Source organism: Vicugna pacos, chromosome 9 (assembly GCF_048564905.1).
Source record: "Vicugna pacos chromosome 9, VicPac4, whole genome shotgun sequence".
NCBI lineage: Eukaryota > Metazoa > Chordata > Mammalia > Artiodactyla > Camelidae > Vicugna > Vicugna pacos.
Window position 1 is genome coordinate 6,276,301 of NC_132995.1, and position 27,574 is coordinate 6,303,874.

At 47.1% G+C, this 27,574-nt stretch overlaps 2 protein-coding genes and 1 non-coding gene across 5 annotated transcripts; all 3 read right to left on the reverse strand.

Annotated features, from left to right (window-relative positions):
* Positions 1 to 4,251: 4,251 nt before the first annotated feature.
* On the reverse strand, positions 4,252 to 4,358 carry LOC116282296 (U6 spliceosomal RNA). The gene has a single exon (XR_004191792.1). It is a non-coding gene; the product is annotated as a U6 spliceosomal RNA (small nuclear RNA).
* Positions 4,359 to 10,608: 6,250 nt separating this feature from the next.
* Positions 10,609 to 19,431, reverse strand: RCN3 (reticulocalbin 3). Of its 3 annotated transcripts, none has more exons than XM_015242858.3 (7): positions 19,324 to 19,431; positions 18,666 to 18,930; positions 16,698 to 16,900; positions 15,414 to 15,586; positions 13,092 to 13,152; positions 11,390 to 11,589; positions 10,609 to 11,143 (listed from the first exon to the last, which is right to left on the reverse strand). In XM_015242858.3, exons 2-7 carry the CDS (start codon positions 18,905 to 18,907, stop codon positions 11,036 to 11,038), a joined length of 987 nt encoding a protein of 328 aa, XP_015098344.1. In that variant the 5' UTR covers positions 18,908 to 18,930; positions 19,324 to 19,431; the 3' UTR covers positions 10,609 to 11,035. The 3 variants fall into 3 exon arrangements, with proteins under 3 accessions (XP_015098344.1, XP_006208515.1, XP_072822723.1); XM_006208453.4 differs by having other exon boundaries at positions 18,666 to 18,913; positions 19,324 to 19,427; XM_072966622.1 differs by lacking the exons at positions 18,666 to 18,930; positions 19,324 to 19,431 and adding an exon at positions 17,147 to 18,609.
* A 427-nt stretch (positions 19,432 to 19,858) lies between these two features.
* FCGRT (Fc gamma receptor and transporter) lies at positions 19,859 to 27,142 on the reverse strand. The gene is made up of 6 exons (XM_006208454.4): positions 26,815 to 27,142; positions 26,252 to 26,506; positions 25,854 to 26,129; positions 21,363 to 21,632; positions 20,579 to 20,692; positions 19,859 to 20,342 (listed from the first exon to the last, which is right to left on the reverse strand). The coding sequence occupies exons 1-6, from the start codon at positions 27,044 to 27,046 to the stop codon at positions 20,263 to 20,265; spliced, it is 1,227 nt and encodes a 408-aa protein (XP_006208516.2). The 5' UTR covers positions 27,047 to 27,142; the 3' UTR covers positions 19,859 to 20,262.
* Between the last annotated feature and the right edge of the window lie 432 nt (positions 27,143 to 27,574).

Here is a 27,574-nt window from a genome sequence, read left to right on the forward strand (position 1 = left end):
GACAGCTTGCCCAAAGTCACTGCTCAAGGCCATAGCTGTATCTGGGTTCATCCAGGTATCCCCCTCCCAGATTCAGTCCTGCCCTTCCCCACATCCTTTGTATCCTTCCTCCCCTAGGTTTGCCACACTGCCCACCTCCACACCAACCTTAGCAAGCTCCCACCCCATCCCTTTATACCCAGAACGATTCAGATCACTCCTCCTTCCCTAGAGACCCTTAATCTTGATCCTCTTCTCCCAAGATTCCTCAACCACCCCAAGTCCTTCCACCCCCTCCACACAAGGACTCCGATCCTGTTCATGTGTGATAGAGACCACCCCCGACCCCAGATAAAGACTTCGAGGATTTCTAGTCTTGCACCTGTATTTCCACAAGGAGCCAAAAGCCCACTCTTAAATTCACAGGCCCCCTGAGACACTCTTTACAGGGAGGGGTGGGGTGTATGTCGGTCCTTGTGCTAAGAGAGAAGTTTCCTTTAAGATTTCAAAGGTAATGAGAGGAAGCAAAAGTCATACCACAGCTGAAGCTGCACCAGAAGGGAGGGACCGGAAGTGGAAACATATCTTGTCTTTTCTCCACAGAGGTTCCCTAGATACTGGCCTAAAGTTTAAAGCAAGAAATGGACGTGGTGGAGTTTGTCCTGGGTGGGGTGTGCCCACTGGTGGCTTCAGCCTCAATGGACCCACAATGCAAATTAAGGCAGTTGAAATTGTTGAAATTTTTAAGTGAGGAGACTTATTCTGGAAAGGGGAAACTACACACAGGGAGCAAATCCTTGGTTGCCAGGGAAGGGGGAGGAATTGACTACGAGGGGTGTAACGAGAATTTGGGGAGGGGCAATGGATTGATTCTGTACCTTGACTGTGGTGGGGCTGGGAAGAGGGAATTGGGGAGTGACTAAAGTACTGATTTGCTGTTGGGGTGACGAAAATGTACTGGAATTAGTGGTGATGGATGTACAACCTTGTACATTTAAAAATCACTGGATTATACACTTTAAAGAGCTAACTTTTTAGTAGGTAATTTATAACTCAATTTTTTAAAAATCAAAGATTTGACATTAGAGACCCCCCTCTTGGAAGCCTTGAAGATTTCGTCTGCTGATCTGGAGGAGGGGGGGTCACCAGTAGAAGAACTAAAAGCAGAAACAGTTCAGAAGTTCTTCATGATAAGTGTTGGCGAGGATGTGGAGACACTGGAACTTTTTTACTACACTGGGAAACATGGAAACCGGGGAAGCAATTTGGTTATATCTAGTAATACTAAAGCTATGCCGGCCCCATGTCCGAGCAATCTCACTTCAACATCCACAACCAACAGACAAGCAAACAGGCTCAACCAACAACAACAACAACAACAACAACAACGAACTGGAATGTTCACAGCAGCTCTGTTTGTAATGGCTCCTCACTGGGAAATGACCCAAAGGTTTATTAACAGCAAGATGGATGACCTGTGGACGATTCCCAGTAGAATACTATACAGCAGTGAAGAGGAAGGACTGCTCTGCCCATCATGTCCGAATGCACACAGTGTGTTTCTACTTCTCTAAATAAATAGGCAAACTATGCTCTTCAAAATCAGGATAGTGGTTACCCTTGTGGAGGTGATGTCTGGGTCCTCTTAGGGACTGATACTGTTCTCTTTCTTGATCTGAGTGCTAGTTACAGATGCATGCGTGCTGTCTGAAAATTCATTTCGCTGAACACTTTAGTTGTACACTTGTCTACACCTCTGTTATATTCCCATTAAAATGACCTTAAACTCACAACCATAACAAAGAGATGTCCTTGGCAATTTTGCAATGTCTACCAAATTCATAAATTCCACTTCTAGGAATTTATCTGTAGTTAAACTCATGGAAAACTACATAAATTACAGATATGCTGGCGCCTTCTGTGCAACACCGATTGTAAAAGAAAAGACCAGAAATAACCTAAATGTCGATCAGTAGAGAATTGGTTAAATCATCTATTCAGGAGCATATTACTCAGCTATAAGGAAAAAAAGAGAGAGGGAGGGAAGGAAAAAAAAAGGAAATGAAGATATTCCTTATGGACTAAAAATCGTTTTCAAAATGTATTATTACCATAATAAAAATATTAATAATTAAAAAAATTAAAATTGGAGAATTCTGACTCAAATGTATTATGAGAAACAAAACATATAACAGAAGAATCTGAAAAAAAGTATGTACATGTGTAATTGAATCGCTTTGCTTACACCTGAAACTAACATTGTAAATCAACTACATGTCAATAAAAAGTAAAATAAAAAAAGAGAAACAAAGGTAAAAATATCATCTGCTATCATGTCCATTAAAAAGAAAAATAAGTTGTACATATTTGGTTAAATCTGTGTGAATTCTCCCTGATAAAAATCCTGGATGCCTGTGAAGAGCCGACCTTGGTGGAAGGAAGACTTTGTTCTTTAGTATATAACATCATACATATTTAGAATTTTGTATCCTAGGAGTATATTGCCATAAATTTAAAATAAAATGAGCAAAATATTTTTTAAAAAGTCTGGGGAGAGACACTAAGAGTGACCAACGGCTAGGCAAATTTTTATTATAAGTTTTTCTGTACAAATAATTTGTTGCTGTGTGTATTATTTTGATTAAAAGATTTTCAAACACGGAGGCTCTCCAAGTGAGCTACAAACGTGTCCTACTCCTTCCTAAACCAGTTCTCTCCCTCAGCCACTAGGGGGCAGTATGTTATAATGAAAACTTCGCGTCCCACGTGGATTAAAATGCCAACCCTCCCACAGATTACAACTATGAACTCTGAATAAAACAGATAACCATTACCTAAAGGCACTGGAAAGTGAACAAAAGCAGGCAGAACCTGCAGGGGAATCGACACTCAGAAAAAAAGGAAAGCAGTGGTGAATTTCTCCTTTGGACCACTTTCAGCCTAGGAGTGGATTCTAGTTCATGACCCAAGGGGCAGCTAAAACACCAGGGGAAAAACCACTGTCTTCCTAGCTTAAAGCACCACAGCAACAGGAAAGGGAAACATAAATTCTGGAAAAGAGATCCGGCGGGGGAGGGGGTGTCTCCAAATATTTTATATAAACTCTGCTCAGATACCCAGCTGACCCTGTATCACATCTGCATGAGATACACTCCAGGAAGCCCAGCTAAACCTAAAAAAAGTGAACTAAAAGTTTGAGCTACAAGTTTCACAAGAGAGACAAAATTTGCAGAGATTACAGTTTGAGTTCAACCATGGTAATAAGTTACTTAGGAAAAAATAATACACTTCAGAGAAACATAAGACTCCAGATTTTCTGCAGTGTGTCCAGGATACCACCTGAAATTACTCAAAATACAAACAAATAGGAAAGTGTGACCCATTCTCAAGAGAAAAGGCAGTAAGTTAACTGAAACCAACCCTGAAGTGACCCATATGTTAGAAATAAGAAGTTTTAAAAATAGCTATTGTAACCACACTCAAGAGCCTAAGAGTATGCTTATAACAAATAAAAAGACAAAAACTTTAGTGGAGAAACAAAACAATAATAAAGAATAGAATAGAAATTATAGTACTAATACATAAATTTAGCAAGTTCACAGGATACAAGGTTGATATAGAAAAATAATTGTATTTTATATTCTAGAAGCAAGAAGTTGAAACAGAAAAAATTTTTAAAGTAGTTATAATTTTCCCCCTCTACTTATTATTTTTAAGAGCAATCTTGTGTCTTCTAAGGGTTCACAAACCCATTGTTCCCCAGGCCTTTCAGGAGTTGGGTCATTTTCTGATGATGGTGGTGCTGCTTTAATCCAACTGTGATGAATCCATGGCTTCACCCCAGCTGGCTTGACAAGATGAGTGCATGGTCCTGTCCACATTGCAATCAGCTGATGTTCAGTTCCTTGTTCTCTCCAAGTTTTTAAGGAGGACTTGGTCTCCAGGTCAGAAAGGATATAAGGCTACTTCAGTTGAATAGGCAGACCTGTTGGAGGCAAACTCAAAACAGAAATTACTGTGGTGTGCAAATTTTTAACATCATTGGCAATTGCCATTTAATTTAAGCCTGCTTCTGGGGAACCACTCTAATCTGTAGCAGGGCAACTTGCAATTTAACCCAAGTTAGTCTCTTGACATATTTTAGCAATACTCCTTTTTTCTTTTCTTTTTGAGGGGAGAGGGAGTTAATTAGGTTTCATTTTTTTTTTGGAGGAGGTACTGGGGATTGAACCCAGGACCTCACGCATTCTAAACCCCCTCCTCCTTTTTTTTTTTGTAATGCAATGCTTCCCAAATTTGCGTGCCATCCTTGCACAGAGGCCATGCTCATCTTCTCTGTATCATTCCAATTTTACCATATGTGCTGCTGACACGAACACAGCAATTCTTCTTTTTAACATATGATTTATTTTCTTGTTTTTTCCTGTTGACCGTGATTGATTGTGGTCTCCAGGTTGAGGATCATTTTCAATTAACTTGCAGTGCTTTAGATCTCTGGTTTTACTGGAGACAAAAACAGACCCACTGTCACTTTGAAGAGCGTTAGGCAGTCTAAATTGGGGAATAATTTCCTGAAGGAGTGCTTTCACCACTTCGGAGACCTTTTTCTTTCGGGGTGGGATATGCCTCCACCCATCCTGAGAAAGTGTCCAGGAATGCTAGCAGGTATCTGAAATTTCCTGCACCTTGAGGCATTTGAGTAAAGTTTATTTGTCATTGTCAATTTTCCCCCAGGGCTCCTGTGGGGAAATTTGAATTGGGCACCAGGATGTTCCTCTCTTTCTACCACAGGCGAGGCTCTCATTGTTTTGTCTCTTATTTATATATTTTTAAATTTATTTATTGTCTCATTGCTTTGTCTTTTATTGTTTTCCTTACGTTTTAACCTGGGGCAATCTTTTTCTCTTCCTCCACACCAGATGCCAGAAAAGTGTCGTTTCATTTTCATCTTCTTTTTTTAATACCATTTTTAAATGTATGTATTTTATTTTACAATATCATATTTTTAAATTGAAGTATAGTTGATGTACAATACTGTATGTTACAGGTATACAATATAGTGATTCACAAAATTTTTAAAGATTATATTCCATTTGTATTTATTATAAAATATTAGCTATATTCCCCATGTAGTACAATACATCCTTGTAGCTTATTTTATGCCTGACTGTTTGAACCTCTTAATCCTCCACCTCCATCTTGCCCCTCCCTCTTCCCCAATGGTAACCACCAGTTCCTTCTCTACTTCTGTGAGTCTGTTTCTTTTCTGTTATATTCACTAGTTTGTTGTGTATGTTTTAGATTCCACATGTAAGTGATATCTTACAGTATTTGTCTTTCTCTGACTTATTTCACTTAGCATAATGCCCTCCAAGTCCATCCAAGTTGTACACCAGAAACTAATACAACATTTTAAATCAACTGTACTTCAATAAAAAGCAAGCAACCAACAAACCCATTTAAAATATGGGCAGAAGAACCGCACAGACATTTTTCCAAAAGAGGAAATGTAGACGGCCAACAGGAACATGAAAAGTTGCTCAACATCACTAATATCAGGGAAATGCAAATCAGAATCACAAGGAGACACCATCTCACACCTGTCAGAATGGCCACCATCAAAAAGAACACAAATAACAAATGTTGGAAAGGATGTGAAGGAAACCCTTGTACACTGTTGGTGGGGATGTAAATTGGTGCAGCCACCATGGAAAACAATATGGAGGTTTCTCAAAAACCTAAAAATAGAACCACCATATGGCCCAGCAGTTCCACTCCTAGGCGTATATCTGAAAAAAACAGAAACATTAATTCAAAAAGATACATACATCCCACTATTAAAAGCAACATTATGTATAATCACCAAATATGGGAGCATCCTAAGTGCACATCAATAGATGAATGGATAAAGATGCATCTTCTTTCTTTTCTTGATAATTTTTTAAAAATAGAGGTACTAGGGATTGAACCCTGGACCTCGTGGGTGATAAGCGTGGGCTCTACCACTTGAGCTATATCCTCACCCAGCGTGTCTTTTTTCTTCTGTGATTATTCCCTGCTGTTGAACACTTTAAAAGCAACATCTACCAGTGGAGAAGGGTTTATTCCAAATGCGCCATCTATTTTGCAACTGTTTCCTGATATCTGAGTCGCTTTGCCCACCCAAAAGGTCAAATTTACCATACTAGTGTTTTCAGGGGCCTCGGGATCTGCATCAGTATAATGTCTGTAGGCCTGATCAATGCTTTCCAAAAATTCAAAAGTGCTTTTCAAATTTCTTCATGTTTTTGCTGAACTTCTTGGATTTTGCTCAAATGCTTTTGCTCTGGGTCCCCTTTCCAAAGCCCTGCCCGGACGCACTTCCGGTAGTGCTCTCAGAAGGGCATTCCTCCCTCACTGGGGTCCCAGTTTGGTTCAACTGTGGGTACAGCCCTAGCGGGCTTCAGGCGTCCCACTTTGGTCCGTGAGATGGAGCTGGTACGCATCTTCCCTGGCCTTCTCAGGGATCATGTGCCGTGTATCTAGACGATCGTCCTGGTAATGAGGGTTGCCAATTAAACAAGCCTGAGGCGGAGGAAAGGACTATGCAGCCATACAAAGCCAGCGGGCTGCCGTGTGCACTTAGGCCCCCTACAGGATAACCAGATAAGAACAGAAAGGAAATTGTCCTGCCCGAGGACTGGGTCTTGGATGGTGGTACTTGACCAGGTCCCTGTGCCCGGGGAAGTAACACAGGATTTTCTCATTGATCCCTATAAGGAGGCGGAGCCAGTCCGACCACAGTGTCAGGAGTCCCAGTATCTGGAACCAGAAAGAGAGGCGATGGACAGGGTGTAGATACGAGCATAACGCCTGCAGCAGCTGGGACGGCCAGCTTGATCTAAAGTCGGAGCAACCTATCCTCACCCTCGTTCCCCTTCTTTTCTTCCTGTATGACAGATTTTACCTGGGTTTCTAGTACCGTAAGGTGACGACTCCCTGACTTTCTCCCACCTGATGTAATCGTACAAATGCCTTTCTGTCTTGGCATCAACCAACCGGGCTGAACTCTGGGGTGGAGCTTTTGGTTATTTTTAGTGAAATCTTTCTTTCTCCCCTGGGACTATCCCTTCCTCCCTTTGACCTCAGTTTATAAATGGAGAAATTGTACCAAAACAAAATGAAATGAAAATCCCAAAGAACACACAGAAACCCCTAAAGAAACCCTCATGTTTGGTCTCTGGATTTTACATGTCATAAGAACCATCAACTCAACCCTCATGCAATGTGAATCCTTGGAGCACTGTTGGATCCAAACCAGCAATCCAGGAGACCAAAAACGACATAATTAATACAGCAAGAGTGACAGTACGTGCTGCACAGGGTCCCAAGATTACCCTGCCTAAACCCCTTGTGGTGATCCCAGCAGGTACTTAGGCCACACATTGTTACAATAAAGTATCTTCCTTTCAGTCATGGGTTCAGAGCTATAATTAGATCGCTTATCCAAAATGCGCCTCAGAGGACTTTCTTTTAAGAATAGTCGAAACATTCTCCAATCTTTAAAGACAGAAATACAAGACAAAACACAAAGGCCGCACAAAGACGCCAGCATCCAAAGAAATAAATGAACCGGTTCACAAATCGGGTCCAGCAATCATTTCCTCTCTCCAACAGGATACCCCACTCAAATACAAAACAAATTGGCTTATTTTGGAGGGAAAAAAAAGCCCCAAATGGAGGAAAAAAGAGTTTCCGGCTGTACACACCGGAGCAACTTACCCTACTATAGGGAGCTGCTTAACTCCCAGATGTCAGTTTCTTGCTTCAACTGCCAAGCGCTGGGGCACCCAGTGCTGCTTTGGGGAAATCTGAAGGGAAGATCCTCAGAACAAGTGGTCCTGGCAGCTGCTAGGGCCTTACCCAAAAATTCCCCAACAGGGGCCAGCTGGCCGTGAGCCCCAAGCCTCTGGGCTGGCTTTGCAAAATTCGTTACCAAGTCCAAGTTCGTACTGCACGTAGCCCGACAGGCCAATAAATCGAGAGATGAGGTGTTGGGGCAAGGCACAGCAACTTTATTCAGAAAGCCAGCAGACCAAGAAGACGATGGGCTAGTGCCCTCAAGTAACCACCTTCCCCAAGTTAAAGTCGAAGCTTCTTTTATACTAAAACGGGAGATGGGGAAAGTCCTGGTTCCGGCCAGAGTCCAGAGGGGATGTGTTAATTTCGTCCTTCCTGCAGCCATTCACAGGTGAGACTGGTCAGGATGATTCCTGTGAGCTAAACAAAGGTGTTTTAGCTTAACACTCACTACCTGGGAGGCAGGGTTCCCAGAGATGGGACATTATGTATAATTTAAACTTACAGGCAACATCCCTTTAGTGATAAACTTGTAATGAAATACACTAGGTTCTTGCCTATGACAAAATGAGAGGAAAGTAGAGAATTCCATTATATAACCCAGCTTTCCTTACTATTAACATTTTGCATTAGTGTGATACCTTGTTATCATTGGTAAATCAATATGATATTCTTACTAGCTACAGTGCACTCATGTATTTGAGTTCACTCTTGGTGTGGTACACTCTATGGATTTTGACGAATATATAATGACATCTATCCACTAGTACAGTATCAGACGGAATAGTTTCACTGTGCTAAAGACCAAGGGAATTTTTTTTAATTCAAGGGTAGTTGATTTACAATGTTAGTTTCATGTGTACAGCAGAGTGATTCAGTTATACACATATATACATATCTATTTTTCCTTTCTAGATTCTTCTGCATGATATGTTATTACAAGAAATTGATTATAGTTCCTTGCGCTGTACAGGAGGTCCTTGTTGTTCATCTATTTTTATATATAGTAGTGTGTATCTGCTAATCCCAAACCCCTAATTTATCCCTCCCCCTGCCCTTTCTTCTTTGGTAACCATAGTTTGTGTTCTATGTCTGTGAGTCTATTTTTGGTTTGGAAATAAGATTTATATCATTTTTAAAGATTCCACATGTAAGTGATATCATATGATATTTGTCTTTGTCTGACTTACTTCACTTAATCTGATCATCTCTAGGTCCATCCATGTTGCTGCAAATGATATTATTTCATTCTTTTTATGGCTCAGTAATATCCCATTATGTGTATATCTATATCTATATCTATATCTACATCTATATCTATATCTATACCACATCTTTATCAGGGGGACTTTTGGAAAGCAAACTCTGAATGGAAATCTATAAAAGGGCACACATGATGCATGGACAGCTGGATGAATTTTTACAGACTGAACACCCCTGGGGAAGCAGTACCCAGATCAAGCTTAGCTCCCTAGACACCCCCTTGGACCCAATCCAGTCCTCCCCACCAAGGGGAAGCACTATCTTGGCTTCTAATCCCTAGGTTACCTTTGTCTGTGCTTGAAATTCCTATACATGGAATCACGTGGTGCATGCTCATTTGCATCTGGTTTCTTTTGCTTGATACAAGGTTTGTGAGATTTCTCCCTGCCGCCAGGAGCCTTGAGATCAATCTTGCCCATTGCTCTGCATCCTCCCTGCGGGGGGAAGTCTCCACAGTGCATTTACCCGCCCTCCCGTGGCTGAGCACATGGGTTGTTTCCAGTTTGGGGCTATCATAAATAAAGCAACCATGAACCTTATGTTGGTGATCTGATTCTTACATTTCTGTTCAGGGAGCTACCAGGAGTGGAACTGCCAGGACAGAACCATAAGGCATGTCCAACCATCAAGGTGAATTTAACCAGTGGGTGTCATGGGGCTGCAGAAGGCATACGTGAGGTATTGCTTTCTCACCTGAATGCCTGTACTGTCCTGCTGGACTTTGGCCCCTGCGCCGACTCAGCAGCAGGGACTGCTGCGTAACCCAAGGCAACTGGCATCAGGTGGGTGGGGAGGGTACAACTCAGTGCTAGAGTGAGTGCTCAGCATGCACGAAGTCCTGGGTTCAATCCTTTTTTAAAAAATTAAATAAATAAATAAACCTAATTACCTCTCCTCAAAAAAACAAAACAAAAAACTAAGTCAGCTGGCATCCATCTTCTCTCAGGACCCTCCAGGGACTCCCTGGCTCAGAGAATAAATCTGTCCCCATCCCTCTGGTCTCTGACCCCCTCTTTGGGTTTCTGCCTTTAGCTTGTCCCACCAAAAGATACCAGCATGACCTATCCACAGGTCCTGTATGACCTGATCCCAGTTCACTCTCTGCTTCACCTCCCACCCTCTCCCGCTTGCTCACTCCATCCTAGACACACTGGCCTCCTTGCTGATCCTCACACACACCATGTCCACTCCTGCCTCAGGGCCTTTGCACTTGCTGTTTCCTCTGCTTGGACCACTCCCCATGGCGTACTTCCTCACTGTGTTTTCCTTTCCTAGCCACTCTATTAACAGGGCGTTGCCATCACTTGCTATCCAGATGGCAGAGCTGTCTGGCTGGCTTGTTTACTGGGTCCAGGCTCCTGGTTTTAATTTTTGTCTCCAGAAATGACCTCAAACCCTGCCAACCCCAGAGCACCCTCATCAAATGCCTTGTCTCCTCCCCACCTAACTCCCAGCATGTTTGTCTCCCAGTCACAGCTCCCAATTCCTCCCCTAGGTCCCTGTCACCCCCTCAGAGAGACACACACATGAGGCCCAGCACTAGATTTTATTGCCTTCTTGGCAGAGAGAAGGCATCCTTTGGGCAAGTGCTTGGGGCCCGGCCAGTTCAAGGCACCCGGGGGAGTGTTTCTCATCTGTGTAGTGTGAGGCTCAGATTTGGATCTGGGGGGTTAGTGGAGGCTGAGCTTGATGTGGGGAGCCTTAGTCTGAGCTGGGAGACTCTGGCAGTGAGAGATGGGTGGTCCTTCACCCTTCAGGTCTGTGAGACCCTTGGCGGGGCTGTGGTGGCCCAGGGAGAGAAGCTGACCCAGTGGGTCCAAGAGATCCCAGGGGCAGGGGGATGCTGGGGGCTGTGTCCACATCCTGCAGAGCTGGACCGGAGAAGGCCTGGCCCCTGGGGCCCCTCCATGGGTTAGCCCATGGGGCTACGAGGCTGCACTGGGCGTGCTGGGGCTCAGAGCTCATCGTGGTGACGTGTCAGGTCCTCGCCGTAGTTGGTGGCCTGGCTGCCCACGAACATGTTCCAATTGCCCAAGATCTCGGCCTTGCTCAGACGCCCATCCTGGAGGGGGAATCAGAGGTCAGCAGGGATGACAAGGGGCCCTGCCTGCGAGACCCCTCTGAACCTAAGTATGGTTCTCAGGTCTCCATCCCCTTCTCTCTGGATCTCCATTCCTCCTTTTCTCCCTCCCCACCTCGATCTCTCTGTCCCTCTTTCTTCTTCAGCCAAACAGGGACCCCCAAAGCTCCAGACCCAGGACTTGGTCATTTCTGCACACCCAGCTGGCATCATCCCCCATCCGCACACCTTGTCCGTGTCGCTCTCGTGCAGCAAGTGGTTGGCCTCTACCAGTGGCTGGTCCTGGGCGGGGGGCAGCACCCAGTGGCCGACCTCACTCCCATCCAGCCGCCCGTCCTTGTTCAGATCACGGAAATCCCGAAACTGCTCCCGCTCCGTCTGCACCCAGGCCGGCTCCTCCTCCCCGGGCTCGGCTGAGTACAGATCCGCTGGGGTTGGGGGCACAACATCGTGACATCAGAGACTCACACTTCTTGACCCTGGGACCTCTGGCCACTCACTTCACTTTTGTTTGCCTTGGTTTCCTCTTTTGTTTAAATGGGATTAACAGCGAAACCCGACTTAAAGGTGATCATTAAGCTGCATGTGAAATTGACTTCATTGACTGATCAATCATTGGCTTGATTGAATCATCCATCAATCTGAATGATGCACACGTGGAAGTAGCATGTGCATCCTGTGATGCAGGGCCCGGCACACAATAGGCGCTCACATGAAGGAGGAATGAGTGAAGACTTTTCTGGCCAGGTAACAGGAGGTCCTCTAAAACTATACTTTGAACAGCTCACCACACTCAGAACCCCTTTGAAAAACTCTTCTTTGCCCCAGGAGCCCATCAATGGATTTGGAAGACATTACAACCTGACAAGTCCTTTTATACCAGACACAAAGCCAGTATGATTAGGACAGAATTGCCCTCCTCTCCTTAGGGGACAGTCCAGGGAGCTGTCACAAGGGTGTCATCAAAGATAGAGTCTCTACCCAGCACTGGTACCTAATTACCCTTCAAGTTTCTTTTTTTTTTTTTTAATGGTCCTAAGTCACCATTTCTTTTCTTTTTCCTTGTTAATAGAGGTACTGGGGATTGAATCCAGAATCTTGTGCATGTTAAGCATAGGCTCTACCACTGAGCTCTACCCTCCCCCGGAAGTTCTTTCTTACCAAAGAAAGAGAGAGAGAGGGAGACTGAGACTTCTATCTTCCTCAAAGATATAAAAAAATAAATTATGCTTAAATAAAATACCTGCAGGTTTGTCCCACAAAAGCATTCTCTAGAAAAATGTTTTCAAACTTGAAAAACATCCATGCTTAATAGCCTTCCCTTCAACCAAATTCTTTGCCCTCTGAGGGCAGGGCCCAGAGGCAGGACCAAGGGGAAATTGGGGGGTGTTGTGAGGGTTCCCTAACATCCCGAATAACAGGAGATGCATGCAGCATTTACTGTGTAAATGCAGGTCCAAGACAAGTTTCCTGACTTCCTACCCAGACCAAACACAGCCCCTGAGCCCTGACTTTGTAGAAACGCCAGACCCTCCCAGGAAGGGACAGGCCTGTGATATTCCCTGCTGTATCCTCAACCCCTAACATACAGGAGATGCTCAAGAAGTGTTTCCTGGCCCTGGAACACAGTAGGTGCTTGATAAATGCTTTTTCGATCTGGCACGCAGAAGGGACTCAGTAAATATCTCCCAGGCCTGGCAGTCACTAGGTGTTTGATAAAGATTTGCTGGGCCCAGCAAATACTCATGCTCAGTAAATGTCTCCCTGGCCAGGCAGGCAGGGGATGCTCAGTGAATGTTTGGTAGACGCATGGACCCCTGCAGCGCCCCTGCCCTGACTTCAGAGGGCCTTTGCTATACATATTTATCGGCTGCCACTCATGCTTGGGAGAGGACAGGCATCCTTGGGGAGGGAATCAGATCCCACTCACCAATGTATTCCTCCACTTGCACGTAGCCATCTTTGTTCTTGTCCAGATCCTCCAGGGTTTCCTGGGGGGAAAGCGGTATTGGCTCCCGAGGGGGCTGGACCCTGGCGTCAGGCTGTGAGGTTCTCTCTGGGAATCTGGTTCTGGGGTGGCCACGGGCCAGACAGTGGAGCAGTCCCTACAGGGCGTAATTCTCCCTGGGGGCGCATGGAAGATCTGGGGACTTCCTGGGGTATCATAAAGATGCGGGCCCTGCCTGCACTTAGTGGGTGGGAGCCAGGGAACCCAAGTGTCCCATTGGTTCACACAAAGAGCCATCCTGCCTCCCTAACATCTTTACCGGGAACATTCTCTAAGCTGGGGGAGGGTATAGCTCAGTGGTAGAGTGCATGCTCAGCATGCATGAGGTCCTGGGTTCAATCCCCAGTACCATTAGGAAAAAAATTCTTGGAGAGAAGATAACTGTTTCCTGAGGTCCTTTTTCAAACCTTACATCCGCCACTAAAATAAATAGTAAATAAACCTAATTATCCCCCCCAAATAAAATAAAATAATAAATAACAGGAATTTTGATATGTAAGTACTGTAGAGTTACCAGATTTAGCAAATAACACAGGACATTCAATTACACTTGAATTTATAACAACAAATAATGTAAATGACAAATGATTCTTTAGTATAAGTTACCCCACATGATATTTGAAACTAACATGTCCCATGCAATATTTAGGATTAGTATAAGTATGTCCCAAATATTATGTGGGACATACTTATACTACAGGATGCTGAGTTGCATTTGAATTTCAGATAAATATCCCCAAAAATATTGTGTGGGACATATATTAAAGAATCGTTTGTTATTATTTGTTATTCATACTGCTGCTACCACTACTACTAAGTTATTATTTATCTGTTGTTCATCTGAAAGTCAAATGTTACTGGACTTCCTGTATCATATCTGTAAACCGTTTTAAAACGTTGGAACTTGACTTTGCTGGAGTGTCAGGTGCCTGTATCGTCTTACAGTGAGTGATTTTGAAGGTAAAGGTGGGGAACACAATATGAAAACATACGCATATGCATGACTGGGACACTGCTGTGCACCAGAAATTGACACATTGGCATTGACTGTATTTCAATTAAAAAAAAAATTAAAAGTGGGGAACAGAAGGTGTTTGCTCAAGAAGAAGAAAAAAAACACAAGAGAAGAAGTATTGAGTATATGTCAAAACGGTCCGCCAAGAACATCATACTGATACAGAAAACAGAGTTACCTGCCCTCCAAGGGTTTTTTATTGTCGTTGTTAATGGAGGAACTAGGGATTGAACCCAGGACCTCATGCATGCCAAGCACACACTCTACCAGTGAGCTATATCCTCCCTCTGCCTGGTATTTATTGTAAGTAACTTCCCTTAAGTTTCCTCTTTATAGTACAGTCAGGGCTAATATTCATGTTTTGAAATCCTATGTGTGGGGAGCTTATGCTCACAATTCACTGACAGCTGAGCTTAGGTCAGGGTTCGACAAAGTTTTTCTGTAAAGTGCCGGATAGTAAATATCTCGGATGTGGTGTTGTACACTTTCTGTCAGAGGGACTCGACTGTGCAGTTCTAGGGTATGTAAACAAGTGGGTGTGGCTGTGTTACAACAGAATTTCAAGGGCAAAACCGAGCTGTGGGCTGGATTTGGCAGCAGGTGACAGTTTGCTGATCCCTGGTTTAGACCATGGTTTCCAATCCTGGGTTCAAATCCAGACTGTGCTACTTCTTGCCCGCATGACCTCACCTCTCTGTGCTGAGGTGTCCTTATATGTAAATGAAGATGACAACCCACCCCCATCGGGTTGCCATGACAATTAAATAGAGATGATACAGGTAAAGGTGTTAGAAGAGTGCCTGGCACACAGGAAGGGCTTAACTACTCTAGAAATTAAAGTCTAATAAAAAGAAGAAGTTAGGGGCCAGCAGGAATGGCCTCAGAGTGGACACTCCATGCCTGGGATTGGGATTTTCCTGGGGTTCAGCCAGGATGGAGGCTCCCTAAGGCACTTTTGGGGGATGTGGTTTTCTGAAGGCAGAGTGGGTGCCTGGAACCCAAAGTAGAAAGAGGGAGGCCAGACCAGGAGATATAAGACACTGGGGATCTGGGAGGTGGGAACGGGAGGTGTTGCCCATCCCACCACTGATCTGGGACCCCTGAGGAAAGTGTGGGAGGACCAGATGCCTGGATCCCCCAAGGTAAGCACTGGTGGGGCTAGTCCTGGCATCAGAAGCATGGGTCCGGGGAGGGAGGAGGGAAGGAGGGTTCCTCTGGCCCCTACTCACAGCGATCACAATGTCCCGCATGTGAGGGAACTCCTCAGGGTGCAAGAAGGCCGTCAGTTCTTCCCGAGTGGCCACTGAGTCCCCATCCTGGTCAGCCACTCGGAAACGCCGCTCATCCCGAGCTAGCATCTTCTTGTAGGTTTCTGCATCCTCCACATCGTGAAATTCTTCACCTAGGGAAGGAGGGATCTCGGTGAGACGTGCTTTAAGACAAAGGGATCATATATATATGCATGACTGGACATTATGCTGTACACCAGAAACTGACACATTGTACCTCACTATACTTCAGTTAAAAAAAAAAAAGACAAAGGGATCTGACTCTAGTCAGGGCAGGGAGACCTCCGCTGAATTAATAATAATTAATAGTAGCTACCTTGTAGTGAATGCTTATTTTGTGCTAAGCTCCTTATCTACAAAAAATCATTTGATTCTCACATAAATCAGGTAAAGTGGGTTATTCTATTTATTCTCACTCTATGAAGGAGAAAACTGACTTTTAGAGAGAGGAAATAACTTGCCCAAGGTCATGCAGCCAGGAATGATGGACTTTGAGTTGACACTGACCCACGGGGCCCTGAAGTCAGGCTCTGATGCAGTATACTGACTCAGGTTGCTGGACAGAGAGGAGAGGAAGGGCATTTTCAACAAAGGGAACAGTGTGTGCTGAGTGTAGAGGTTTAAAAAGCATGGGGAATTCAGGGAAATTGCAGATCTATTTAGCTGCGGCAGAAAATGAAGAAAAAGGAAGCCAGCTGGGCTGAGGAGCTGAGACTTCTTCCTGGGGACCCTGGGGAGCCATGGGGGTTTATGAGCAAGAGGAAGTCAGAGTAGCTCTGAGTGTGGAAAGATCCCTCTGGGAATACGTGAGGGACAGGCTGGAGGCTGGGATGAGGGTCCAGGAGGGAGAGAACAAGCGATATGGGGGCCGAGGGTTGGGGCGGTGGGAATCCAGAAGGGGAAGGGAATCCAGATTCAGAGGTGGAGTAAAGGGCTTTGGGGTTCTCAGGAAGAGAGGTCAGAAGTCAAGGGTCAGGCTAACAGGGCTTGGGAGGTAGAAGTCCCTGGTCAAGATCCGAAGTTCCCCAGTGGGGATGTCAGTATGAGAAGCGAGAGATCAGAAACTGGGGGCTTCAAGTCCTAGAAGTGGGTAGACCCTGGCCAAGCGATGGAGGTCAAAGGTCAGGAATCTAGTTAACCAGCTTAAGGTTCTCAGGATGAGGGTATCAAAAAGGTCCGAGCCATGGTGTGTGTGGGGAGCAGAGTTCGGGTCTCGCCGCGTACCAGGCTCGTAGTGGCCGTAGGTGGCGTTGCGCAGCTCCTCCCAACCTACACGCCCGTCGCGGTCAGTGTCGTATGTGTTCCAGGCCGCGCTCACTGAGTCCCTTATGTGCCGCTGCTGCGTGTGCGCGATCCACGCGCGGAGCTCGGTCAGCGACACCCAGCCGTCCCCATCCCCGGCGCGGTCCATGCGGTCCACGATGCGCCTGCGAGCCGGGGTGGAACACCCATCAGTCTGGGGCTCCGCCCACCCTGGTTCCTGCCTTCCTCCAGGCACTCGAGACCCCCCCCCCCAACCAGGGCTGAAAACGCTGTCTACGAATCACGGGCAAACTTGGTGGAGGTTCCTGTCTATCCTGGAACCACGTCCACCTCAGGGCTCCGCCTCCTCAAACCCGGCTTGGGGTAAGGACCTATGACAATCCAGAGTCCACCCTCCACTTTGGCCTCACCCCTCAACCCCGCACGTGCTCCATCTCTGGCTTGAACGAGTTGGGGCGGGGGCAGGGGGCGGAGAGTTGCATCTCGCCCCTCGCCTGCAGATCCTCTGCTCCAGGACTCACTCTGAACTCCGACTGCCAAGGCCACATATTCCCTGAACCTCTCGCCGTCTCGGGCCCCGCCCCTTTCTACTGGCTGTCAGTTTTCAGACCCTTCGCTCTGGCCCGCCCCCTCCCTGGCCGCGCGTGTCAATTTCTGGCCTCTATTTCTGCAGCCCCGCGGTGCTCTGCGACTCACCCTTTCCCCCTAGTTTTCCCAGCCGTTATCACGCTTTGCCCTACGACCACCAGCCGCAACCCTGCGGGCTCGGTCTCCAGCCATTCCTCCTCGTACTCCAGCCTGATTCTGTGCACCTCGGCGTCGCAGGTCAATTTCATACCCCTTCTCTTGGGCCACGCCTGTCGCTCGGCTCCCAGGTCCTTTCCCTCTCCCCTGTCAACGCCCCGCCGCTGCTCTGTTTCCTTGCCCAACTCTAACAGAGCCCTCCTTCCTGTCACTGTCCCAAAGCCCCCCGCGACCCAGTCCCCCAGGTCGAATTCGAGACGGCCTTTGCCCAGGTCGCTCACCCCTCCTTCCTGTGCTAGGCTGTCTCTGCTCTGATCTGTCAGGGTCCAGCCACCCTGAGGTTCCAGCTGTGATTAAGAGCTTGGGCTCTAGAGCCAGTTATTTAGGTTCAAAGTCTGCCACCTCTTCTTACTGGCTGTGTGGCTGTGGGCAAGTCACTTAACCTCTCTGTGCCTCAAACTCCCTTTCTGTAAAATGGGAATAAGTAATAGAACCTATCCCACAGCATAGATGTGAAGATTAAATGAGTTAAGCCTCGTAAAGCACTTAGAACAGTGCCAGGCATTGTAATAAATGCTATGCCAAATGTGTGACCATATCACTGCCTTTCTTCCCCTATTCCTCCTTCACCCAACCCCATTTGTGCGCAATATCCTAGCCAGCAGACCTGACCACCACAGCTATCCCCACTCTGAATCTGGCCACCCCAGTCTCTTGTCTCCCACCTGGACGATTGCTGTCACTTCCTCACCGGGCTCCCTGCTTCTTGCTCCCTATATTCTGTTCCCTGCATGGCAACCAGAGGGATTTTTAAAACCCAAGTCAACTTACATCCTCCTTCTGCTCAGAGCCATCCTGTGGCTCTCATCTCACTCAGAGAAAAGCTTAAATCTTCACTGTGGCCCGAAAGACCCTACACAATCTGACCCCTTGGTTCCTTCTCTGCCGTCACCTCCTACCCTATCCCTGAGCTCACTGGGTTCCAGCCACACAAGGGCCTCACTGTTCTTTAAACACATCAGGACTACTCCTACCTCAGGGCCTTTGCACTGCCCCCCTCTGCCTGGAGTGCTATGCTCCTATATACCCACGTGGCTCAGATATTACCTTCTCACTGAGGCCTCCCCGATCTCTTTTTTAAAATTACAACCTTGACTCCTCCTCCCTCCTCCATCTCTCTCCTACCCCAGACGGGCTTGGCTTTCCTCTGGGCTGAGTTGGTCGAATTCCTTGGCCACTTCTCGTCCCAGAAAAGCCTCGTGGTCATATTGGAAGTTCCCGTGAGCGTCATCATGAGGGGCCTCGCTCAGGGGGGCCGCCTGGTGCACCCTCCCCTGGCCATGAGGGCCAGCGTCAGGAGACGGCTTCCCCTCGGCTCCGCGCCTAAGCAGCAACAGCAGCAGTAGAAGTGACGGTCGCCACATCATCAGTCCCTGAGGAGTGGTGGAGGCTAGGAGTCAGGGGTCACAGAAAACAGGACAGAGACAGGACAGGATGATGGGGTGGGGGAAACACAGACAGGATACAGAGTTGAGAGCTGGCTGCAAAGTTTGGGGCTCAAGAAGGGAGGGGATGCGGAAAGGTGAGGCGGGGTTCTCAGAGGTAAAACCAGCTGTAGGGATCGAATCTTCTGAGGAAGCCCTAGAGGGGTACCAGAGCCACAAGTGGGTAGGTTCCAGCGGGAGACGTGGCGCACTTCCCGCGCATAGTTCAAGGCGGAGTCGTGGCTAAAGAGAAATCATGCAGGCTCCCGGGCGTCGCTTTCAGCCTGGACCCCAATCCTCCACCCAAGCGGACCCGAACATCCCCCCTGGACAGGCCACGCACCCCCGCCTCCCTTTACCCCGTTAGGCAGCTTCACTTCGCTATGTTCCACTCTGCGTTCTGCAAAAAGATGCCCAATTTGGCGGCTCTCCAGCCAGGCCCCGCCTCCTGCAGCGTAGAGGCCCCGCCCTCCGACCAATGAGTGCTCATGAGGGCCCCATAAGGCGGGGCTGACGAGAGCTGGGAGGGCCTTGGGCGCCCCTCGCCACGTCCACAAAGGAAAACGCTGCCCACGAGGCTCGGCCCCGCCCCTCCCCTAAGGAGGCCTTCCCCGAGCAGCCGGGTTGGGCAACGCGGGAGCTACGCAGCCGGGCGAACTACAACTCCCGGCAGGCATCGGGATGCCCTGCCTAACTACCTCCAGTTTGTTCTAGCTCCAAAGCCTCACGGGAGTTGTATTTTTCCCCTTCCCTTTGTCCGCCTGTTTTAAGAAGGGAACCAAGAGGCCAGAAGAGGGATTCGTTTTCCTCAAGGACAGTTCTTTTCCCCTCCACCAGGGAGTCAGGTCAGACTCCAGCCAAGAATTCGTCAAAATGCCTGGCACAGTGTAAACATTCAGTGAATATTTGTGAAATTTATTAATTAAAAATACATGACTTGGTATATAAAATTGGCAGATTCCACCATGGCAACAAGTTAGCCTGAGGAGAGATTTGAAGCCCAAGGCATGCACCATTTATTCCCCCTACATTTCCCTAAAAAAAGTAAACTATGAGAACACAATGATTCGGGCCCAAACCCATGTTATACGTGGAGGTGGAAAAAAGCCATACATATCAGGAGGGGAAACTGAGGCAGACCACAGGAGAAATCCAGAGGGAGCACATCGAGTCCTTCTGGAGGCTCAGAAATACCAGGATTCCTGGAGGTCTCACAGCATGAAAAGGACCTGACTACATTAGCTGGTAGCAGCCAGGATGGGGGACGATCAGGCAGTTGCTGGGAACGCATTTATATCCTAAGATTCAGCATCTTTGGACAGGCCAGGAGTGGGCAGGAGGGCCCCTATATCGTCCCCACGGAAAGCGATCCAAGGGGCTGAGGAAAGAGGAAGAGAGGAGATAATCAGAATCTCTGAAATCCTCTGGGTCTCTGCCCTACTCTGTGGGTTTCTGTCCCCCTCTGAGTCTGTTTCTCCCCTCCAGTTTTCTGTCCCAACCTCTCTCTGAGTCTCTGGCCCTCTCTGTCTAGATTCTCTGTTCCCTCAGGAATGTGTCTCCGTCTCTTTGGGGGTCTCCCTCCCTCTGAGGCAGTTCCCTCTTCCCGTCCCACACCTGGCAGTCCCTTTCTCCTCCTCCACAGCAGAGCTCCTCCTGCAGCCACTGTCATGAGCAGTAGGAAGCCGATGAAGATTCCAATCACTGGTACCGAGGACTTGGCTGGTGATTCTGCAGCCAGAGAATGTTGGGAGATGTTTAATGGACCCTCCATTGCATCTGAGTCAGGACAGGGGACTGAGGGTTCTCAGTCCCTCCCAAACTCCCAGATCTCAGCACCAAGTTTCAGGCACAGGGTGTGGGTAAAGGAAAGGCCACTGAGATGATGCTCTCAGTCAAGAAAGCCCCCAGCTTGGATGTAAGAACCAGCCACAGCAAGGCGGTGGGCGGGGAGTGTCTCAGTCACTCTGATCAAGGGACCTGTAGCAGCAGGGTGAGTCGTGTTCCAACTTGAAGAGGAGGGGCGGGCACAGAGCGGTAGAAAGTCAGACTCATAGAGGGCTGGCAGCAGCAGACAACGGAGGGTCAGATTCCACGAATACTAGCAGCAGCAGGACGGAAGGTGGTCAGACTTAAGGAGGACTTCCCATAGTGGTTAACGGGTGGCCAGACTCAATGAGGCCAGCAGCAGCAGGACGGAAGGCAGTCAGACTTGGGGAGGCCCAGCAACACAGGACAAAAGGCTGTCAGGCTTTGGAAGAACTGGCAGTGGTGGGGCACAAAGCAGTCAGGCTCAAGAACTGGCAGCAGTGGGGTGGAAGGTGGTCAAACTCAGGAAGCTGCAGGAGAGGGAGAAAAGGCAACCAGAAGTAGGGAGTATCTTCCCCCAGCGGGACCTCACCCAGCTCCACAGTGAGGGGCTGGGCCAGCCCCACGTGCTGCACCCAGCAGCGGTACTGGTGCTCATCACCGCTTTTGACTGTTAGTGATGACCAGGCGTAGAAGGAGCCGTCGCCGTTGGGGACAACGTCGCCCTCACCAGAGCCAGCTGCCAGCCCATTCCGTAGGAATCGCAGTTGCAGCTCCGGTGGGTAGAAGGAGAAGGCGCTGCAGGTGAGCACGGAAAAGCCCGGGTTGCCTGGTCGGGCCTTCAGGCGCATGGAGGGTGGCTCTGCAACAAACAGGCAGACAGGCCTGAGGCCCAGGCCCACGAACTCCCAGGGCCAGAGATACAGCAGTGAACAAGACAGACAAAAGTCCCTGCCCTCATGGAGCTTATGTTCTAATGAGGGAAGAGAAACAAGTATTTGTGTACATATGAATGTAAGGGAAACAGACTAAGAAAGTGCGGTGAGGGAAAATAAGACAGATCCTACAGTCATTCAAAAGACAGCAAGAGGATATGAAAAATGTCATGCCAGCACATTTGAAATTTAAACGAACTGGACAAATTCCTGAGAAACACAACCTTCCAAAACTGATGGAAGAAGAAATGTTAGATGTTAAAAATGTCTTATAACTATTTAAAAATTTTAATCCCTAATCTAAAGCTTTTCAACAAATAAAATTCCAGGTCCAGATGACATCACTGGTAAACTCTTCAAAACAACTAAGGAAGAAACTCTTACACAAATTCTTCTATGGAACAAAAAAGAGGAAACCATTCCCAGCGTATTTTATAAGCCAGTGTACCTTAATAACAAAATCTCACAAAACATAAAAAGAAAGGGAATTTCAGACCACTATCTCTCATGAAAATAGACTCAAAAGTCTCTAAAAATATGAGAAGATAGAATCAAGCAATTTATATAAAGGATAACACATTATGATCAAGTGAAGCTTATTCTAGGAATTTTAGACTGGTTTAACATTTGAAAATCAGCTAATATAACTCATCATGTTAGACTAAAAGGGAAAAAGCAAATGGTCATTTGATAAAATTCAGCACCATTCAAAAGAAAACAAAGGGGGAGGGTATAGCTCAGTGGTAGAGTGCCTGCTTAGCATGCACCAGCTCCTGGGTTCAATCCCCAGTACCTCTGTTAATAAATAAATAAGTAAATAAACCTAATTACCTCCCCCCACAAAAAACAAACAAACAAACAAACAAAAAATAAAAGACAAAGCCCAAAAGACTCTCAGAAAACTAGGAGTTGGAGGAAACTTCCTTAACTTGACAATGGGCATTAGCAAGGAACCTATAACTAACATAATATTTAATAGTAAAAAATTGAATGCTTTCCCTGTGAGTTTGAGACTATAAGATGTTCATTATCACCACTCTGTTCAACACTGGGGATCCTAGCCAGTGCAATAAGATAAGAAAAAAAATGAGGTATTAAAACTAGAAAAGAAAATAAATAAAACATGTCAAATATGACATAATCCAGAAGAATCTAGGAAAAAGTACCAGAAATAAGTGAATTCAGCAAAGTTACTAAATATAAGAAAATATATAAAAATCAATAGTAGTTTTTACAAATCAATAGTATTTCTATAAACTAGCTACAAACCATTAGGAAATGAAGTTTTTATTTATTTGTTTTGTTTTGGGGGGAGGGATGTACTTAGGTTTATTTATTTACTTACTTTTTTTTAGAGGAGGTACTGGGGATTGAACCCAGGACCTTGTGTATGCTAAGCATGTGCTCTACTATTTTGAGCTATACCCTCCTCTGAAAATGAAATTTTTAGAATTACCGTTTACAGAAGCATCAAAAAATGCCTAATACTTAGGGGAAAAAGTGTAACTAATGAGGTGTAAGACCTCTACACTGAAAACTACAAAGTATTACTGAGAGAAATTAAAGGACTTCTAAACAAGTAGAGGGATATAATGTATTCATGGGTTAGAAGAGTTAATGTTAAGATGTCAATTCTCCCCACATTGATCTATAGATACAATTCAATCACTATCAAAATCCCAACAGAATTTTTTTTTTTGGCAGAAATAGACAAGCATGAATGTATCTAGAGATGCAAATGACACAGAATAACCAAGGCAATAAAGCTGAAGAACTTAATTGCTAGATGTCAAAACGTTCTCTAAAGCTACACTGATCAAGAGAGTTAGGTATTCATTCAATTTTAGTCCAGTTGAAGCAGATCCATACCTAATTGAGGAAAAAGTTTTCACTGCAGTTCACTGGGGGAAAGGGGATGGTGCTCTTGCAACAAATGATGCTGGGTCAACTGGATATCCATGAGGGACAAATACACCTTGATCCTTACCTCATAACACTACACACAATTAACTGATCATGGATCATATTGCTAAATATGAAAGTGATTTACCAATCAAGCATCTAAAAGACGACATAGGAGAAAACCTTCATACTTTTGGGAGAGGAAAGATCTTAAAGAGAACACACAAAAGAGCTATAGAATAAATGATTGGTAAATTGATCTTCACTAAAATTAAGAACTTTTGTTCATCAAAAGGTTTCATTAAGAGAGTGAAAAGACAAGCCGCAGACTGGGATAAGCTATTTCCAATAGAACCAACTGACAGATGCAAATACCCAGAATATACTAAGAATTCTAATAAGAAAAAAAAAGACAAAAGTTCCAATTTAAAAATGGGCAAAAGACTCAAACAGCCACTCCAATAGGGAAGACACTCAACTTGCTGATAATGTGAAAGAGTACTCAGTATTGCTAGTTATCTAATCCTTTATCTGATCTTCATGTGTCATCAGATAGATTAAAAGTGAAATCACAATAAGACATCACTACATACCCAATAGAATGGTTAAAATTAAAGACAATATCAAATTCTGGCAAGCCTGTGGAGCAACTGGAATTCTCATATGCGCTGGTGGAAACATAAAATTGGTTCAACCACTTTGAGAAAATGTTTAGCACTACCTCCTAGAATTAATCCTACGCCTACACTATGATGTGACAACTCCACTCACGGGTATTTAGTCAAAATAAATGAAAATATATATTCATCAAAAGATGTGTACAAGAATGTTCATATAAGCTTTATTCTTACTAGCTCCAATTGGAAATAAGCCATTTATTGACAAACTGTGATGTGAAACATGCAACGGAATACTACTCAGCGATAAAAACAAGTGAACTACTGATACACCCAACATCAGTGATGAGTCTCAAGACACACTCTTGAGTGAAAAAAGCCAGACATGAATGAGCATATGCTCATAGTCATAAGAAGTTCAAAATTAGGCAACACTATCATGATAGAAATCAGTGAGGGGACACAAGGAAGTCTCCGGGGTGCTGCCAGCGTTCTAGGTCTTGATCTGGAGGGCAGGTTCATGGGCATATATAAAAATTAATCAAGCTGTGTACTTTAGGTAAGTAAATTACACTTCAAGAAAAAAGAAAAAAAAGAAAGATGCTATAATGAATAAATGGACAAAACAATGGCATGAGAGACAATAATGGGGGTCAGATGGGGGCACAGCCAGGGTGGTCAGGGAGGGCCCTGCTGAAGAACTGACATCCAAGGTCAAATCTCAAGCACGAGAATAACCCAGTCATGGCAGGATCCCAAGGAAGAGAATTGAAAGTAGAGGGAACAGCAGGTGCAAAGGCCCTGAAGAAGGAAAGAACCTGACATATTGGAGGAAAGGGAGAAGGCCACTGTAGTTGAGAGCATTGTGAAATTCCAGTGGCTGAAAGCAGACAGACCATGTGGAGACAGCAGGCCTTGGATTAGAGTTTGGATTTTAGTCTAAGACTACTGGGAATCTATTGGATGGTTTTAAGCAGCGCTGGGAAGGGAGCTCAAGTTTTTTAAACATTTTTCTGACTGCTGGGTAGAGAATGGTCTGTAATGAGGGCTGAGATGGAAGCAGGAATTGCAATGTGGGGGACGCCGAGGACAAAAGAGCTCTAACTGCAGCCCTTGAATTCCCCAGACATGCATGTAATTATAGCTCAGAGTGACCTGTGCTGCCTGTAACAGAGGTCACACGAGGCACTGTGGGCACCCAAAAGCAGCAAGTCTTATGGGCCAGAGTGGAACCTGACACCAGTGGCATCTGGCACCAGGGAAACTGGCAAAGGCGAAGAAATGTGAAGGCTGATGTGAGTGGAAGGAACTCTGGGTGATTCTGTCCAGCTGAGTAAAGCCAATGGAGAAATGGGAGGCTGAGGAGAGGGGCAGAGGCCACGCCACGTGGGGCCTCAGTGCTAGGCTGAGGGGCTTCGGCTGTGTCCAGATGGCTCTGGGAGCCACAGGAGGGCTGTGTGCATGAGAGGAACAGGGGCAGCTTAGGCTGGAGAAAGACCCTCTGGGATGTGATTGTGGAAGAGGGGGGCAGATGAGGGAAGAGAGGCTGGGGAAGAGGATGAGGACTCAGGCAGGGTGGTGGGGATGGAGAGGTCCCTGGGGATCAGGACTCTTAAGGGGTTTGCTCACCCTTCCACTCCAGATTGCCACGGCCCCTCTCCAGATGCCCCAGCAGCCGGTGAGGGCAGGAGTAGAGCAGGAAGGTCTTCTCCTTGTTGACCGCCTCAGGGTGCTTCATCCACTTGATACCGATGGTCCGGGCCTCAGGCCAGTCCCCATCCCAGATACCCAGCTTGGGGTCGAACTCCATGAACTCCTCACCGTTCAGGGCATACTTGGCCATGGGCACTGAGACGTTGTCAGGGCCCAACTCGCAGCCCAGCAGGCCCTGCAGGGTGTAGGAATCTGGGGTGCCCACACACAGGTGAGCAGGGCCCAGGAGTCAGGGCTCTACTCCCCTCCTCTTTGAGACCCAGGATCCAAGTCCCCAGCCCCTCCTCCCTCAGACCCTTTAGTCCCACTCTCACCTCTGTCCCCGAAGACTTTGAGAGCTTCGAGGAAGAGTTTCTCCTTGTCCCTCAGGTCGGTCGTCTCTTTCTCCCAGTACCAGGACACCTGGCTTTCCCAGACCCAAGCCCCATACGGCTCAGCCTGGGCCCGCAGGTTATTGTAGCTCAGGTACTGCTGTGGGCCCAGCCAGCCTGATACCCAGAAGGCAGGCGTCCCCGAGGCCGGGTTGGACACGGCGGTTAAGTGGTACAGAAGGGAGCGATGGCTCTCCGCTGGAGAGACAGAGGTGAAGAGAGCAGATGGTCGCCCCATCTGGGAGAGAGAAAAGACTCCATCCCAGATAGAGAGACCAGACTCGGAGAGGGGGTACAGCCCCCGAGAGGGGGACAGAGACCCAGACAGAAAGGGACAGGTGCTTCCCAGAAACACCGCCAGAGGGAGGAGATAGAAACCAAGTGAAAGGCGGCAAAGGAGGAAGTGCCCGGAGCTAGCGGAACCTCGGATTTAGCTTCCTTTGCTCTTTTCCCAGAGGGCGGCGCCTCCCTGCTGCCCAGCAGCCCCAGCCCCGGAGCCCCCTCACCTGCGCGCAGCGTTCCAGGCAAGAGGAGAAGCAGGAGAGCGAGCCCCCAGGGCTGAGGCCGGGGGACCCGCATCCTGAGCGGGAGACCTGGGGCGGGAGGGGGCGCGTGATTCCTCCGGACCCCCGCCCCGCCCCTGCCCCACTCCCCCAGGTCCGGTCCTGCTAGGCCACCACGAAGGCGCGGCGGCTGCGCTCGATCGAGGAAAATGACAACAATGTCCTCCTCGTCCATGAACTTTCACCCAGTAAGTCGCTCCGGGTTGGTTAATTAGTTACAGAGCCTGGATAGGCTGGGATTCCTTTCTCCGAGTTCGGCCCTGCCTCCTCCTCCGCCCTCAGACCCGCGAGTCCAGGGAGGCCCCCCCGCCCCTCCTCCCTCAGCCCCACAAGTCCAGACCCTCGCGCCCTCCTCCCCGAGCCTCGGGAGTCCGGCGCCCGGCTCTCTGCTCCGTCGGTCTGGAACCCAGCTGTACTCACTGCAGCCACGATTCCTTCCCTCCTGCTGCCCCGGCTGGCTCCCGTGACTGGAGACCCCAGTTCCTCTCTCACATCCTGTCCGGAGACTGCTGGCTCCTTGACTCCAGGAACATCCAACCCCGCCCCCCAGCTGCAGGGCACACCCCAGGCCGTGGACCCAGCCTGAGTGTTGGTCTCTGACTCTGGAAATTTTCTTTCTTTTTTTTTTAATCTTTTTCTCTGTTGCTCCCTGATTTTTTTTTTTTTTTTGAGGGTGTCAGCCACTCAGCGAATTCTTGACAAA

Excerpts from the sequence above, each read along its gene's own strand:
- RCN3 (XM_015242858.3), bottom strand. The coding sequence starts at position 18,907 with ATGATGTGGCGACCGTCACTTCTACTGCTGCTGTTGCTGCTTAGGCGC. Across the intron at positions 16,901-18,665 it reads GAAAGCCAAGCCCGTCTGGG|GCGCATCGTGGACCGCATGG; the intron begins GTAGGAGAGAGA and ends CCCGGCTCGCAG. Across the intron at positions 15,587-16,697 it reads CTACGGCCACTACGAGCCTG|GTGAAGAATTTCACGATGTG; the intron begins GTACGCGGCGAG and ends CTCCTTCCCTAG.
- FCGRT (XM_006208454.4), bottom strand. The coding sequence starts at position 27,046 with ATGGACGAGGAGGACATTGTTGTCATTTTCCTCGATCGAGCGCAGCCG. Across the intron at positions 26,507-26,814 it reads GCCTGGAACGCTGCGCGCAG|CGGAGAGCCATCGCTCCCTT; the intron begins GTGAGGGGGCTC and ends CTGTCTCTCCAG. Across the intron at positions 20,693-21,362 it reads GCCCCTCACTGTGGAGCTGG|AATCACCAGCCAAGTCCTCG; the intron begins GTGAGGTCCCGC and ends CTCTGGCTGCAG.